Source organism: Anomaloglossus baeobatrachus, chromosome 4 (genome assembly GCF_048569485.1).
Source record: "Anomaloglossus baeobatrachus isolate aAnoBae1 chromosome 4, aAnoBae1.hap1, whole genome shotgun sequence".
In the NCBI taxonomy this organism is placed as follows: domain Eukaryota; kingdom Metazoa; phylum Chordata; class Amphibia; order Anura; family Aromobatidae; genus Anomaloglossus; species Anomaloglossus baeobatrachus.
Window position 1 is genome coordinate 455339825 of NC_134356.1, and position 15649 is coordinate 455355473.

A 15649-nucleotide genomic window follows, 5' to 3' on the forward strand; every position below is an offset into this window, starting at 1 on the left:
CATCCGCTACGAAGGCCTGAGGATCGTGGGAGCGAGCCACGTAAACCGGAACCTTGTTGTTGTGCCGGGATGCCATTAGATCCACTTCCGGAGTACCCCACTTGCGGCAGATTGACCTGAAGACTGCCGGGTGTAGGACCCACTCGCCGCTGTCCACGGTTTGACGGCTGAGATAATCGGCCTCCCAGTTTTCTACGCCTGGGATGTGGACTGCTGATATGGTGGACTTGGAGTCCTCCGTCCACTGGAGGATTCTTTGAACCTCCAACATCGCCAGGCGGCTGCGAGTTCCGCCCTGGTGATTGATGTAGGCAACCGTTGTCGCGTTGTCCGACTGGACTCGAATGTGCCTGCCCGCCAACAGGTGGTGCAAGGCTAGGAGAGCTAGAAACACAGCTCTGATCTCCAGCACATTGATCGGGAGGGCTGATTCGGACGGAGTCCAAGTGCCCTGTGCTCGGTGATGGAGAAAAACTGCTCCCCAACCGGAGAGGCTGGCATCTGTGGTGAGAATCACCCAGGACGGAGTCAGGAAGGAGCGGCCCTGTGACAGAGAGAGGGGCCGAAGCCACCACTGAAGAGAGCTCCTGGTCTGTGGCGACAGAGCCACTAGCTTGTGCAGGGAAGAGGTCCGCTTGTTCCAACAGCGGAGAATGTCCAACTGCAGGGGACGCAGATGGAACTGTGCAAATGGAACCGGTTCCATTGACGCCACCATCTGACCCAGCACCTGCATGAGGTGTCTGATGGAATGACGGCGGTGCCTCAGCAGAGAGCGCACCGCTACCTGAAGGGACTGCTGTTTGACCAAGGGCAACTTCACAAGTGCCGGCAGAGTCTCGAATTGCATCCCTAGGTACAGAAGCCCCTGGGTCGGGGTCAGAGTGGACTTGGGCAGGTTGACAAGCCACCCGAACTGAACAAGCGTGGCGAGAGTGAGCGAGACACTCCGCTGGCAGTCTGCCCTGGATGAGGCCTTGACTAGAAGATCGTCCGGGTAGGGAATTACTGCCAACCCCTGAAGGTGCAGAACCGCAACCACTGCTGCCATAACCTTGGTGAAAACACGAGGGGCCGTGGCTAACCCGAAGGGGAGAGCCACGAATTGGAAATGTTCCTCTCCGATTGCAAAGCGGAGCCAACGCTGGTGTGAAACCGCGATAGGCACGTGTAGATAGGCATCCCTGATGTCGATGGATGCCAGAAAATCTCCTTGGGTCATTGATGTAATGACCGATCTCAGAGACTCCATGCGAAAACGCCGCACCTGAACATGCTTGTTGAGAAGCTTGAGATCCAGGATGGGCCGGAAGGAACCGTCCTTCTTGTGGACTAGAAAGAGGTTGGAGTAGAAACCTCTGAACCGTTCCTGAGCGGGAACCGGAACAATAACCCCGTTGGCCTGCAGGGATGCCACGGCCTGAGAGAAGGCGGCGGCCTTGGAGCAGAGAGGGGTGGACAGAAAAAATCTGTTTGGCGGGCTGGAAGAAAATTCTATCCTGTAGCCGTGGGAGATGATATCCCGCACCCACTGATCGGAGACGTGTTGAAACCACACGTCGCCAAAGCGGGAGAGCCTGCCACCGACTAAGGACGTTGCTGGCGCAGCCAGATAGTCAAGAGGGGGTTGCCTTAGTGGCAGCGGCTCCTCCGGACTTCTGAGGACGCGGCTTTGCGCGCCAGATGGGTTTACGATCCTTGGCTGCGGTAGTGGACGAGGCTGAGGGCTTAGAGGCTGACCAGTTAGAGGAACGAAAGGAACGAAACCTCGATTGGTTCCTGCCCTGGACAGGTCTCTTGGCTTTAGCTTGTGGCAAGGAAGTACTCTTCCCTCCAGTTGCTTCCTTAATTATTTCATCCAGTTGTTCACCAAACAGCCGGGACCCAGCAAAGGGGAGGCCCGCAAGATACTTCTTAGAAGAAGCGTCTGCCTTCCACTCTCGAAGCCACAAAATCCTGCGGATCGCGAGAGAATTAGCGGAGGCCACCGCCGTGCGGTGAGAAGCCTCCAGAATGGCAGACATGGCGTAGGATGAAAAAGACGAAGCCTGAGAAGTTAAGGCCTCCATCTCAGGCATAGAGTCCCTGGTGAGGGAATGTATCTCCGCCAGAGAGGCAGAGACTGCCTTAAGAGCCCACACTGCCGCAAAAGACGGGGAGAAGGAGGCTCCTGCCGCCTCATATACAGACTTGGCCAGGAGGTCAACCTGTCGGTCAGTGGGATCCTTAGAGAGGTGCCATCAGCCACCGCTACGACTGTGCGGGCTGAGATTCTAGACACCGGAGGGTCTACCTTTGGGGACTGAGCCCACTCCTTTACCACATCTGGTGGAAAGGGAAAACGGTCATCAGAACTACGCTTTGGAAAGCGTTTGTCAGGACAGGCCCTGGGTTTGGTGACAGTGGCCTGAAAACTGGAGTGGTTAAAAAACGTACTCCGAGCCTTCTTAGGTGAGGCAAACTGATGTATCTCCACCAGAGAGGCTGATTCCTCTGACACTGGTGGCGTGAGGTTCAGAACGGAGTTAATGGACGCAATCAAGTCACTAACATCCGCATCATCCTCAGACAAGGCAATGGGGTACCTAGAGCTAGCGTCTGAACCCACAGTAAAAGTATCCTCCTCACCCTGCACCTCGGCCCGAGAATCAGAGCCGTGGGACGAGGAAGAAGAAGGGTCCCTGCGTCTCCGTTTAGGAGGACGGGGTCCTAAAACATGCTCTGAGGGCTCTGCAGAGCTCGGAGCAACAGAGGCAGCCTGAGAAGGAGGCTGATGCATGGTCTGCAGTGTCCGGGACAGTTGTCCCATAGAGTCGGCAAAAGACTGGGAAATAGCTCTGGAAAAAGATGCTACCCAGGCCGGGGGATCAGCCACCGGGGCTGGATTGGCCGGAGGAACCCCTGAGGAGGCTCCAGGCTGAGGGATCACCATGTTAGAGCAGGCATCACAATGTGGGTATGTGCTTGGCTCTGGCAGAATGAGCTTACAAGCAGTGCATATAGCGTACAGCTTTGCAGCCTTGCTCCTAGTGACAGACATGCTGCTGAGGTGAGGCTCTGCAGCTGGAATACACTCCTGTAGAATGCCCTGAGAGTGTATAATAAAAAGCCCACAACCAGAGGTTGTGGCTTACCAGACCGCTCTCTGTGTGCCCTCCGGATTCCACAGCTCAGACCCCCAGTAATGCGTCAGCCTTCTCCAAAAGCAGCAGCTGCAGCATCCAGCGCCGATCAGTGTAAGAACGCTGAGAAAATGGCGCTGGAAGGAGGAGGGGGCGGGGAAAAGCCCAAGAGCGGGAAACCAGAGGGCCAGAGAGAGATACAGGGGAGGGAACATCTCCACAGAAAGGAGTGTCCTCCCCTCTGCTAGCCGGCCGGTGGGCGGCGCCACCTATGCATCTGCATGAGTGACATGCAGGGACGCTGAAACCGAAACTAGGCCCAAACTAAAGCCGGGGCCTAGATTAGTAGCGTGCGGCCGACGAGCAGGCACCCCCGGCGCGGTTATCCGGAAAAACACCGAGAACCGGCCGGAATTACAGTAAAAGACAAATAACATACTCTCCCCTCAATAAAAGTACCCGGGACCCCTGAAAAACGTCTCAATACTTAGCTTTTGAGACGCAGGGCCATGTCCCTGAGGGAAGGTCAAATGCTCCGTCCAGCAGGAACCTGACAGGGCTGCGGATGGAGACCGGTCTCCTGCACAGCAGAGAGGACCGTGATGGCTCCCACTTCAAACCAGAGCCTGAAAAGGATGTTGAAGGAGCGCGGCATGTGAAGGCTCCAGCCTTGCAAAGTCAACCTTAACAGCACCGCCGACACAGTGGGGTGTGAAGGGACATGCCGGGAGTCCAGATTGGACCCGCTTTTCTTCCATATCTTTAAAAATAAAATCTTAAAAATGAAAAAAAAAAACAATCAGAGAATGCATGTGTGTGTGTGATCCTCCTGAAACACAAAGCATTGAACTGGTTAGATTGTCATCCAGGGGGTGTATATAGCCCGGAGGGAGGAGCTACACGTTTTAAGTGTAGTACTTTGTGTGTCCTCCGGAGGCAGTAGCTATACACCCATGGTCTGGGTCTCCTATGGAAGGAACGATGAAGAAAGATATCATTCTAATTGGGGGACAAGCACCATTACAACCACAACCAATACCACTATTTCCATAAGTAAACATTTGGTAGTAGGTTCTCTTTAAGAGATCCAAAAGAGCAAAATGGATAATTTAAATAATTTTACAAATCCTGAAATCTTTTACCTACCCTTCTCTTGATGGACATAGTAGCCACATTCTGCAACACAACAAATTGCACCTCACTGGAAAGAGAGAATAGCTATTAGAAGAGCAAAAGCAGCAAAGAAGGGAATTTTGTTTACTTACCGTAAATTCCTTTTCTTCTAGCTCCAATTGGGAGACCCAGACAGTGGGTGTATAGCTACTGCCTCTGGAGGCCGCACAAAGAACTACACTTAAAAGTGTAAGGCCCCTCCCCTTCTGGCTATACACCCTCCCGTAGGAGTACGGATTCCTCAGTTTTAGTACCAAAGCAAGGAGGAGGAAAGCCAATAACAGTTTCAAAAACAAATTCAATCCGATAACAAGATCGGAGAACTTAAGAAACAACATGAACAACATGTGCACCCGAAAAACGAAACCCTAAGAACAAATAGGGCGGGTGCTGGGTCTCCCAATTGGAGCTAGAAGAAAAGGAATTTACGGTAAGTAAACAAAATTCCCTTCTTCTTTTTCGCTCCTAATTGGGAGACCCAGACAGTGGGACGTCCAAAAGCAGTCCCTGGGTGGGTAAAAAGATACCACATGAACGGGCTGTCAGACAGCCTCTTCCTACAGGTGGGCCACCGCCGCCTGAAGGACCTGTCTACCTAGGCTGGCATCTGCCGAAGCGTAGGTATGCACTTGATAGTGTTTGGTAAACGTGTGCAGACTCGACCAGGTAGCCGCCTGGCACACTTGCTGAGCCGTAGCCTGATGCCGCAATGCCCAGGACGCACCCACGGCTCTGGTAGAATGGGCCTTCAGTCCAGATGGAATCGGAAGCCCAGCAGAACGGTATGTGTGAAGAATTGGTTCCTTGATCCACCGCGCAAGGGTGGATTTGGAAGCTTGCGATCCCTTATGCTGACCAGCGACTAGGACAAAGAGCGCATCAGAACGGCGTAGAGGCGCCGTGCGAGAAATGTAAATCCTGAGTGCTCTCACCAGGTCCAACATATGTAAACCCTTTTCAAATTGGTGAACTGGATGCGGACACAAAGATGGCAAAGTGATATCCTGATTGAGATGAAAGGAAGAAACCACCTTGGGAGAAAACTCCGGAATTGGACGCAGTACTACCTTGTCTTGGTGAAACACCAGGAAGGGAGATTTGCAAGATAACGCCGCTAGCTCGGACACTCTTCGAAGAGACGTGACCGCCACAAGAAAAACTACTTTTTGAGAAAGCCGAGAAAGGGAAACCTCTTTCAAAGGCTCGAAAGGCGGCTTCTGGAGAGCAATGAGAACCTTGTTCAGATCCCAGGGTTCCAATGGCCGTTTGTAAGGAGGAACGATATGACAAACTCCTTGGAGAAAAGTGCGTACTTTAGAAAGCCGTGCCAAGCGCTTCTGAAAGAATACGGATAGCGCGGAGACTTGACCCTTAAGCGAGCTAAGCGACAAACCTTTTTCCAACCCAGACTGCAGGAAGGAAAGAAAAATTGGCAATGCAAATGGCCAGGGAGAAAACCCTTGAGCCAAGCACCACGCTAAGAATATCTTCCACGTCCTGTGATAGATCTTAGCTGAGGATGGTTTTCTAGCCTGTCTCATTGTGGCAACAACTTCATGAGATAAACCTGAGGCCGCTAGGATCCAGGACTCAATGGCCACACAGTCAGGTTCAGGGCCGCAGAATTCAGATGGAAAAACGGCCCTTGAGACAGCAAATCTGGACGGTTTGGTAGTGTCCACGGTTGGCCTACCGTGAGATGCCACAGATCCGGGTACCACGACCTTCTTGGCCAATCTGGAGCGACGAGTATGGCTCGATGGCAGTCGGACTTGATTTTCCGGAGAACTCTGGGTAACAATGCTAGAGGTGGGAACACATAGGGGAGTCGGAATTGCGACCAATCCTGAACCAAGGCGTCTGCCGCCAGCGCTCGGTGATCGTGAGACCGTGCCATGAAAACTGGGACCTTGTTGTTGTGCCGTGACGCCATCAGATCGACGTCCGGCGTCCCCCAGCGGCAACAGATCTGTTGAAACACGTCCGGGTGAAGGGACCATTCTCCTGCGTCCATGCCCTGGCGACTGAGAAAGTCTGCTTCCCAGTTTTCCACGCCTGGGATGTGAACTGCGGATATGGTGGACGCTCTGCTTTCCACCCACGTCAAAATCCGCTGGACTTCTTGAAAAGCTTGGCGACTGCGTGTTCCCCCTTGGTGGTTGATGTACGCCACCGCCGTGGAATTGTCCGACTGAATCCGAATCTGCTTGCCTTCCAGCCATTGTTGGAAGGCTCGCAGGGCAAGATAGATTGCTCTGATTTCCAGAACATTGATCTGCAGGGTGGACTCTTCCTGAGTCCACGTCCCCTGAGCCCTGTGGTGGAGAAACACCGCTCCCCACCCTGATAGGCTCGCATCCGTCGTGACCACTGCCCAGGACGGGGGAAGGAACGACTTTCCCTGTGACAATGAGGTGGGGAGAAGCCACCAACGCAGAGAGTCCTTGGCAGTTTGAGAGAGGGAGACAGTCCTGTCGAGGGACGTCGATTTCCCATCCCATTGGCGTAGAATGTCCCATTGTAGAGGGCGCAGATGAAACTGCGCGAACGGGACTGCCTCCATTGCTGCTACCATCTTTCCTAGGAAATGCATGAGGCGCCTCAGTGAGTGCGACTGGCTCTGAAGGAGAGATTGCACTCCAGTCCGTAGCGAGCACTGCTTGTCCAGTGGAAGCCTCACTATCGCTGAGAGAGTATGAAACTCCATGCCAAGATAAGTCAGAGATTGGGTCGGGGTTAGATGAGACTTTGGAAAGTTGATAATCCACCCGAAACTCTGGAGAGTGTCTAGTGCCACCTTCAGACTGTGTTGGCATGCCTCTTGAGAGGGTGCCTTTATAAGCAGGTCGTCTAGATACGGGATGACCGAGTGACCCTGCGAGTGCAGAACAGCTACTACTGCTGCCATGACTTTGGTGAAGACCCGGGGGGCTGTTGCCAGACCGAAAGGTAACGCTACGAACTGTAGGTGTTCGTCGTGTATGACGAAGCGTAGGAAACGCTGATGCTCTGGTGCAATCGGCACGTGGAGATACGCATCTTTGATGTCTATTGATGCTAGAAAATCTCCTTGAGACATTGAGGCTATGACGGAGCGTAGGGATTCCATCCGGAACCTCCTGACTTTTACGTGTCTGTTGAGCAACTTTAGATCCAGGACGGGTCGATACGATCCGTCCTTTTTTGGGACCACAAACAGATTGGAGTAAAAGCCGTGACCTTGTTCCTGAAGAGGGACGGAGGTCACCACTCCTTCCGCCTTTAGAGCGGCCACCGCCTGCAACAGAGCATCGGCTCGGTCTGGTGGTGGAGAAGTTCTGAAGAAACGAGTTGGCGGACGAGAACTGAACTCTATCCTGTACCCGTGAGACAGAATATCCCTCACCCAACGGTCTTTGACGCGTGACAGCCAAATGTCGCCAAAGTGGGAAAGCCTCCCACCGACCGCGGGTGTGGGAATCGGAGACCGCAAGTCAGGAGGACGCCGTCTTGGCAACGGTTCCTCCGGCTGTCCTTTTTGGGCGTGACTGAGACCTCCAAGAATCTGAGCGTCTCTGGTCTTTTTGAGTCTTTTTTGACGAGGCGAATTGGGACCTGCCCGGTCCTCGAAAGGACCGATAACCAGACTGACCCTTCCTCTGTTGGGGTTTGTTTTGTCTGTGTTGCGGTAAGGATGAGTCCTTACCCTTGGAGTGTTTGATGATTTCATCCAAACGCTCTCCAAACAATCGGTCACGAGAAAAAGGCAAATTGGTTAAGCACTTCTTGGAATGAGAATCTGCTTTCCAATGTCTCAACCACAGGGCCCTACGCAAAACAACGGAGTTGGCTGACGCCACTGCCGTGCGGCTTGTAGCGTCAAGAACAGCATTAATCGCGTACGACGCGAATGCCGCCATTTGCGAGGTCAATGGTGCTACCTGCGGGGCAAATGCACGTGTGACTGAGTCGACTCGCGCAAGCCCGGCTGAGATAGCTTGGAGTGCCCATACGGCCGCAAAAGAAGGCGCTAATGACGCTCCAATCGCTTCATAGATGGATTTCAGCCAGAGCTCCATCTGCCTGTCAGTGGCATCTTTAAGTGCCGCTCCATCTTCAACTGCAACCAAGGATCTAGCTGCAAGCCTGGAAATTGGAGGATCCACTTTTGGACACTGGGTCCAACCCTTGACCACCTCAGGGGGAAAAGGGTAGCGTGTATCTTTAAGCCGTTTAGGAAAACGCCTTTCAGGATAAGCGTGGGGTTTCTGGATTGCGTCTCTAAAGTCAGCGTGGTCCAGAAAAGTGCTTAATGTACGCTTAGGGTACCTGAAATGGATTCTCTCGTGCTGCGAAGCTGACTCCTCTACAAGAGGAGCTGGTGGGGAAATATTTAACATCTTATTAATGTTAAATATAAGATCATTAACTATGGCGTCACCATCTGGCGTATCTAGATTGAGAGCGGTCCCAGGATCAGAATCCTGATCAGTTACGTCCGCCTCATCACCCATAGATTCATCTCGCTGGGATCCTGACCATTGAGATGAATGTGAAGGCCCGTCATAGCGAGCCCGCTTAGGTTGCCCGGGGCCATCGTCCGAGTCAGAGTCTTCACCCTGAGGTGTATATGCCCGTCCCGGAGCTTGGAGCTGAGGGGGACCAGGGGGCAATGATTGCACAGTGTCCGTGGCCTGAAGTATAGGCCTAGCTCGCAATGTGTCAAGAATTTGTGACATAGTGAGAGACATTCTGTCAGCAAAAGCTGCAAACTCAGTTCCTGTCACCTGGACAGCATTCACAGGTGGTACACCCTGGGTCACGTCCAGCAGAGGTCCCGACTGTGCAAGCGCCGCAGGGGCCGAGCACTGCACACAATGGGGGTCCGTGGAGCCTGCTGGTAGAAAAGTCCCACATGCGGTGCAGGAAGCATATAATGTCTGTGCCTTGGCACCCTTGCGTTTTACGGACGACATGCTGCTGGCTCTCTGCAATGTGAGAGAGTCTATAGCCAAGGGCGACCAGCGCTATGTAATACCAAGTATTTGTAGAAACAAAATACTAAGAATACTACTGGCACAAGAGGGGGTGAGCCCTGAGGGCTGCTTACCGCCCGCTGAATAGCGGGTAAGAGGCGCAGAATTCCTTGTCTGGGTCTCCCCGGCTCCCCTCTGCAGCTCAGCGTGTCAGCAGGAATGGCTGCCGGCGTCTGTGGAGAGGGGCGGTCCGTGGGAGTTCCCAAACAAAAGTGCGGGAAACAGTGTCCCCTCTGTGCCGATTGTGAGGGCTGGAGTATGTAAAAACGACTCCAGCCCTCGGCGCTGATGCACTGGCCAGCGTCCCGCCCCTCTCCTGACTGGCAGGTCTGGGGGCGGGAACGAACGGAAGCAGGCCGCAAAAGCCGGGGACCCGAGTTATCAGCGCGGCCGCCGTAAAAGCGCGGGCCGCGCTGAAGTCCCCGGCGCACCACAAGTGCCAGCCGCGCCGCAGTCCCAGCGGCCGGCGTGACCGATTTCCAGAAGTGGCCAGCGTCCCGCCCCTCTCCTGACTGGCAGGTCTGGGGGCGGGAACGAACGGAAGCAGGCCGCAAAAGCCGGGGACTCGAGTTATCAGCGCGGCCGCCGTAAAAGCGCGGGCCGCGCTGAAGTCCCCGGCGCACCACAAGTGCCAGCCGCGCCGCAGTCCCAGCGGCCGGCGCGACCGATTCCCAGAAGTGTGCCTGCTTCAGCGAAGCTGAATGAGGCCATGGCACAAGCGCCGTAGCGCTGATGTCCCCCGGCGCACTACAACACCCAGCATGCTGCGGTGTGAGCGCCAAATGCACGGGGACACAGAGTACCTTGAGGAAGCAGGGCCATGTCCCTGATGTACTCCGCTCCATCCAGCATCTTCTCCAGGGGCTGTAGATGGAGCACGGTCTCAGTGCCTGGAGACCAGTAAATCCCACTTCACCCAGAGCCCTGTAAAAAGGGATGGGGAAGGAATCAGCATGTGGGCTCCTGCCGCCGTACCCGCAATGGGTACCTCAACCTTACAAACACCTCCGACATACAGTGGGGTGAGAAGGGAGCATGCTGGGAGCCCTGTATGGGCCCTCTTTTCTTCCATCCGACATAGTCAGCAGCTGCTGCTGACTAAAAACAATGGAGCTATGCGTGCGTGTCTGACCTCCTGCGCACAAAGCTAAAACTGAGGAATCCGTACTCCTACGGGAGGGTGTATAGCCAGAAGGGGAGGGGCCTTACACTTTTAAGTGTAGTTCTTTGTGCGGCCTCCAGAGGCAGTAGCTATACACCCACTGTCTGGGTCTCCCAATTAGGAGCGAAAAAGAAAAGAAAAATGAAATATAAACAAGAAAATTAAATGATAATGAACTTCAGATTATTGAAAATCAATCTATTAAAGAAAAGTATGTTACATAAATACAGATCCAGTAAGAGAAAAGAAATCATGTTTTGCATTAAAATTTATTTTGACATGTTATCTTTATAGCAAAATAAAAGTTAATTTCTTTGTTTTCACATTTACGATATTATGTGTAATAATTTATTGCCAAAGTGTATATTAGTATATTTATTTAAAGGCCGTCATCCATTGTGCTGATGATACAATAGTGTGTGCATAATTATTAGCTGCACTCTATATGCACCGAATTACATTGATGATATCCCAATTGTGTGTCTATAGTTGCAGCATGTGCTATATTGTAGTGATATCATAAAAGTGTCATTTTATGGGCTATGCTCTATTGTAATGATGTCACAGCAGTATCTTTGTATGGGCTGTGCTCTATTGTATTTATGTCACAGTAGTATTTTTTTGTATGGGCTGCTCCTTATTGTAGTGATGTCACAGTAATGTATTTATTTGTATGGGCTGTGCTCTATTGTAGTGATGTCACAGTAGTATCTTCATTTGTATGGGCTGTGTTCTATTGTAGTGATGTCACAGTAGTATCTTCATTTGTATGGGCTGTTCATTATTGTAGTGATGTCACAGTAGTGTCTTCATTTGTATGGGCTGTGCTCTATTGTAGTGATGTCACAGTAGTATCTTCATTTGTATGGGCTGTGTTCTATTGTAGTGATGTCACAGTAGTATCTTTATTTGTATGGGCTGTTCATTATTGTAGTGATGTCACAGTAGTATCTTTATTTGTATGGTCTGTGCTATATTTTAGTGATGTCACAGGAGTATTTTTATTTGTATGGTCTGTTCTTTATTGTAGTGATGTCACAGTAGTGTCTTTATTTGTAAGGTCTGTGTTTTATTTTTGTGATGTCACAGTAGTGTCTTTAATTGTATGCAATGTGTTGTACTTTATTGTAGTGATATCACAGTAGTGTCATTGTATGGGCTGTGCTCTATTGTAGTGATGTAACAGTATTCATTATTGGCATGGGCTGTGCTTTCTAGAAAATACTTTAAAGTGTTGTGATTTCTATTTATGCATTCTTATGAGAACTATAGTGATGACTGGTCGATATGTGAGAATGTCCCAATAACATGTCTGAATCTATTTGATAGTGTGGATCTTCTTGTTTTTATGTTTGATGTCACATTACGTTTACTAGTATTGTTGTATTGATAGTCTGTACTGTATTGGAGGATGTCACAATACTGAGTTTCTGTATTTTTATGATTGACTGTAGTATGAGGATTTCACAACTGTGTGGCAGGTTTTGCTCTGGTGGTACAATTTTTTTTATTCGCTTATAAATCGCCATTAATTTCCACAGGACTTCTCAGATATCATCATCACTGTCTCCATCGGGGCTCACAACCTAAATTCTCTATCAGTATGTCTTTGGTGATGAAGTCTAAATAATGTGTGCTACTGTATGTATTTAAAGGCAGCATTGTATGTTGTAAAAGGGAGCGTGTTTATTAGCTTCCTTACAAACTAGACACATTATTAATTGCACAGAGGACTTATTTATGATTTTCCTCATTACCTGTGACTGCGTAACAAGCGAACCAAGGCCTTTGCTATGACACCAACTTCTGCTTTTGGTGCTAGGTGAAAGTACAACTGTGCCACTGCCATCACCACCTGTAAAATATATACAATTATCAGAACCCCCCCACACAAAATAAGTACTTAAAATCACTGTATATAAATAATGCTTTCTTATATACAGTGCCTTGCAAAAGTATTCGGCCCTCTTAATTTTTTCAACCTATTTCCACATTTCAGGCTTCAAACATAAAGATAAAAATTTAAATTTTATGGTGAAGAATCAACAACAAGTGGGACACAATTGTGCAGTTGAACGAAATTTATTGCTTATTTTAAACTTTTTAAAAAACATAAACTGAAAATTGGAGCGTGCAATATTATTCGTCCCCTTTACTTTCAGTGCAGCAAACTCCCTCCAGAAGTTCATTGAGGATCTCTGAATGATCCAATGTTGTCCTAAATGACTGATGATGATAAATATAAGCCACCTGTGTGTAATGAAGTCTCTGTATAAATGCACCTGCTCTGTGATAGTCTGTGTTCTGTTTAAAGCACATAGAGCATCATGAAGACCAAGGAACACAACAGGCAGGTCCGTGATACTGTTGTGGAGACGTTTAAAGCCAGATTGGATTACAAAAAGATTTCCAAAACTTTAAACATCCCAAGAAGCACTGTACAAGTGATCATATTGAAATGGAAGGAGTATCATACCACTGCAAATCTACCAAGACCCGACCGTCCCTCAAATTTCATCTCAAACAAGGAGAAGACTAATCAGAGATGCAGCCAAGAGGCCCATGAACACTCTGGATGAACTGCAGAGATCTACAGCTGAGGTGGGAGAGTCTGTCCATAGGACAACAATCAGTCGTACACTGCACAAATCTGGCCTTTATGGAAGAATGGCAAGGAGAAAGCCATTTCTCAAAGATATCCATAAAAAGTGTTGTTTAAAGTTTGCCACAAGCCACCTGGGAGATACACCAAACATGTGGAAGAAGGTGCTTTGGTCAGATGAAACAAAATCGAATTTTTTGGGCACAATGCCAAACGATATGTTTGGCGTAAAAGCAACACAGCTCATCACCCTGAACACACCATCCCCACTGTCAAACATGGTGGTGGCAGCATCATGGTTTAGGCCTGCTTTTCTTCAGCAGGGACAGGGAAGAGGGTTAAATTGATGGGAAGATGGATGGCACCAAATACAGGACTATTCTTGAAGAAAACCTGTTGGAGTCTGCAAAAGACCTGAGACTGGGACAGACATTTATCTTCCAACAAGACAATGATCCCAAACATAAAGCAAAATCTACAATGGAATGGTTCACAAATAAACGTATCCAGGTGTTAGAATGACCAAGTCAAAGTCCAGACCTGAATCCAATCGAGAATCTGTGGAAAGAGCTGAAAACTGCTGTTCACAAACGCTCTCCATCCAACCTTACTGAACTTGAGCTGATTTCAAAGGAAGAATGGGCAAGAATTTCAGTCTCTCGATGTGCAAAACTGATAGAGACATACCCCAAGCGACTTGAGCTGTAATCGCAGCAAAAGGTGGCACTACAAAGTATTAACCTAAAGGGAACAAATAATATTGCACGCCCCAATTTTCAGTTTTTATTTCTTACAAAAGTTTAAAATAAAGAGAATTTTGTTACTTACCGTAAATTCTTTTTCTTATAGTTCTGTCATGGGAGACCCAGACCATGGGTGTATAGCTTCTGCCTCCGGAGGACACACAAAGTACTACACTCAAAACGTGTAGCTCCTCCCTCCTAGCATATACACCCCCTGCTAGCCAGTCCTAGCCAGTTTAGTGCAAAAGCTGAAGGAGGACATCCACCCACAAGTAGAGACAGAGTAAAACCCGGAACAACCGGAACCTCTGTCTACAACAACAACAGCCGGTGAAAACACACGGAACAAGAAACCTGCCAACAGGCAATAGGGAGGGTGCTGGGTCTCCCATGACGGAACTATAAGAAAAAGAATTTACGGTAAGTAACAAAATTCTCTTTTTCTTTATCGTTCCTATGGGAGACCCAGACCATGGGACGTTCTAAAGCAGTCCATGGGTGGGAATAAACAGACAAACTGAGAAGCAGGCGAACCTAACTTCACAAATGGGCGACAGACGCCTGAAGGATGCGTCTGCCCAAGCCCGCGTCTGCCAAAGCATGAGCATGCCTTGGGTAGTGCTTCGAAAAAGTATGCAGACTAATCCGAGTGGCAGTCTGACAGACCTGCTGAGCCGTAGCCTGGTGCCTGAAAGCCCAAGAGGCACCGACAGCTCTGATCAAGTGTGCCCTGATCCCCGGCGGGGAAGGCACTTGAGTACACTTGTAGGCATCGGAAATGGCCGACCTAAGCCAACGAACCAGGGTCGGCTTAGATGCCGAGAGACCGCTACGCTGACTAGTGGTCAGCACCAGAGAGAGGTGCACCGCCTAATAACGGCGGTGCGAGACACATAGATCCGGAGCGCCCGCACCAGATCCAGGATATGCAACGCTTTTTCAAAGCGATGAACAGGAGCCGGACAAAAGGAAGGCAGGAAAAATGCCCCGGTTAAGGTGGAAGCAGCAACCACCTTAGGGAGAAAGTCCGGAGTCGGACGGAGACCACCTTGTCTTGATGAAAAAAAACAAAAAAGGGGGTGACTCCGAAGAGAGTGCAGCCAAAACAGAGACTCTCTGGTGGGAAATTATGGCCACTAGAAAGACTACTTTCTGTGAAAGATGAAACAAAGAAACCTCCCTAAGAGGCTCAAAGGGGGGTTTCCGGAAACCGTGAGGACCGGATTAAGGTCCCAGGGCTCCATAGGCCGCCGGTAAGGCGGAATGATGTGAGATGCGCCCTTGAAGGAGCGCACCGGAGCCAGCCGGACGATACGCCGCTGGCACACACTGACAGAGCCGAGACCTGTCCCTTAATGAGGGATAGTCCTAGCTGTAGACCGGACTGTGGAAGGGACAGGAGGGTCGGCAAGGCCAAAAGGCCAAAAGACACTTTGGAGCTCGAGTCATAGTGGAGATGACTTCAGGAGGGATACCAGAAGTCGTCAAGATCCAGGACTCAAGAGCCACGCCGTCAATCTGAGAGTCCAGAATTCTGGCGGAAAAAACTGACCTTTTGAGAGAAGGTCTGGACGGTCCGGAAGATGCCATGGCAACACTACGGACAGATGGAGCAGGTCAGGGTACCAAGCTTGCCTGGGTCAGTCTGGAGTATGAGAATGACCCGACGGCCCTCTTTACTGATCTTGCGCAGGACTCTGGACAAGAGCTAGAGGGTGAAACACGTAAGAGAGACGAAGCTGGGACCAAACATGAACCAGTGCGTCTGCCGCAAAACCTGAGGATCGTGGACCACGGTTGGACAGCTGAAATAGTCTGCCTCGCAGTTTTCA

General features: G+C 50.2%; 1 protein-coding gene across 2 annotated transcripts in view; it reads right to left on the reverse strand.

The window, feature by feature from the left end:
• AP3B2 (adaptor related protein complex 3 subunit beta 2) overlaps window positions 1–15649 on the reverse strand; it is a 142677-nt gene that overhangs the window by 112715 nt on the left and 14313 nt on the right. For both annotated transcript variants that reach the window (XM_075345651.1, XM_075345650.1), the window contains exons 4-5: window positions 12230–12327; window positions 4269–4323 (exon numbers count right to left, since the gene is read on the reverse strand). In XM_075345651.1, the coding sequence (XP_075201766.1) occupies window positions 4269–4323; window positions 12230–12327 (153 nt within the window). The remainder of the gene's footprint in view (window positions 1–4268; window positions 4324–12229; window positions 12328–15649) is intronic.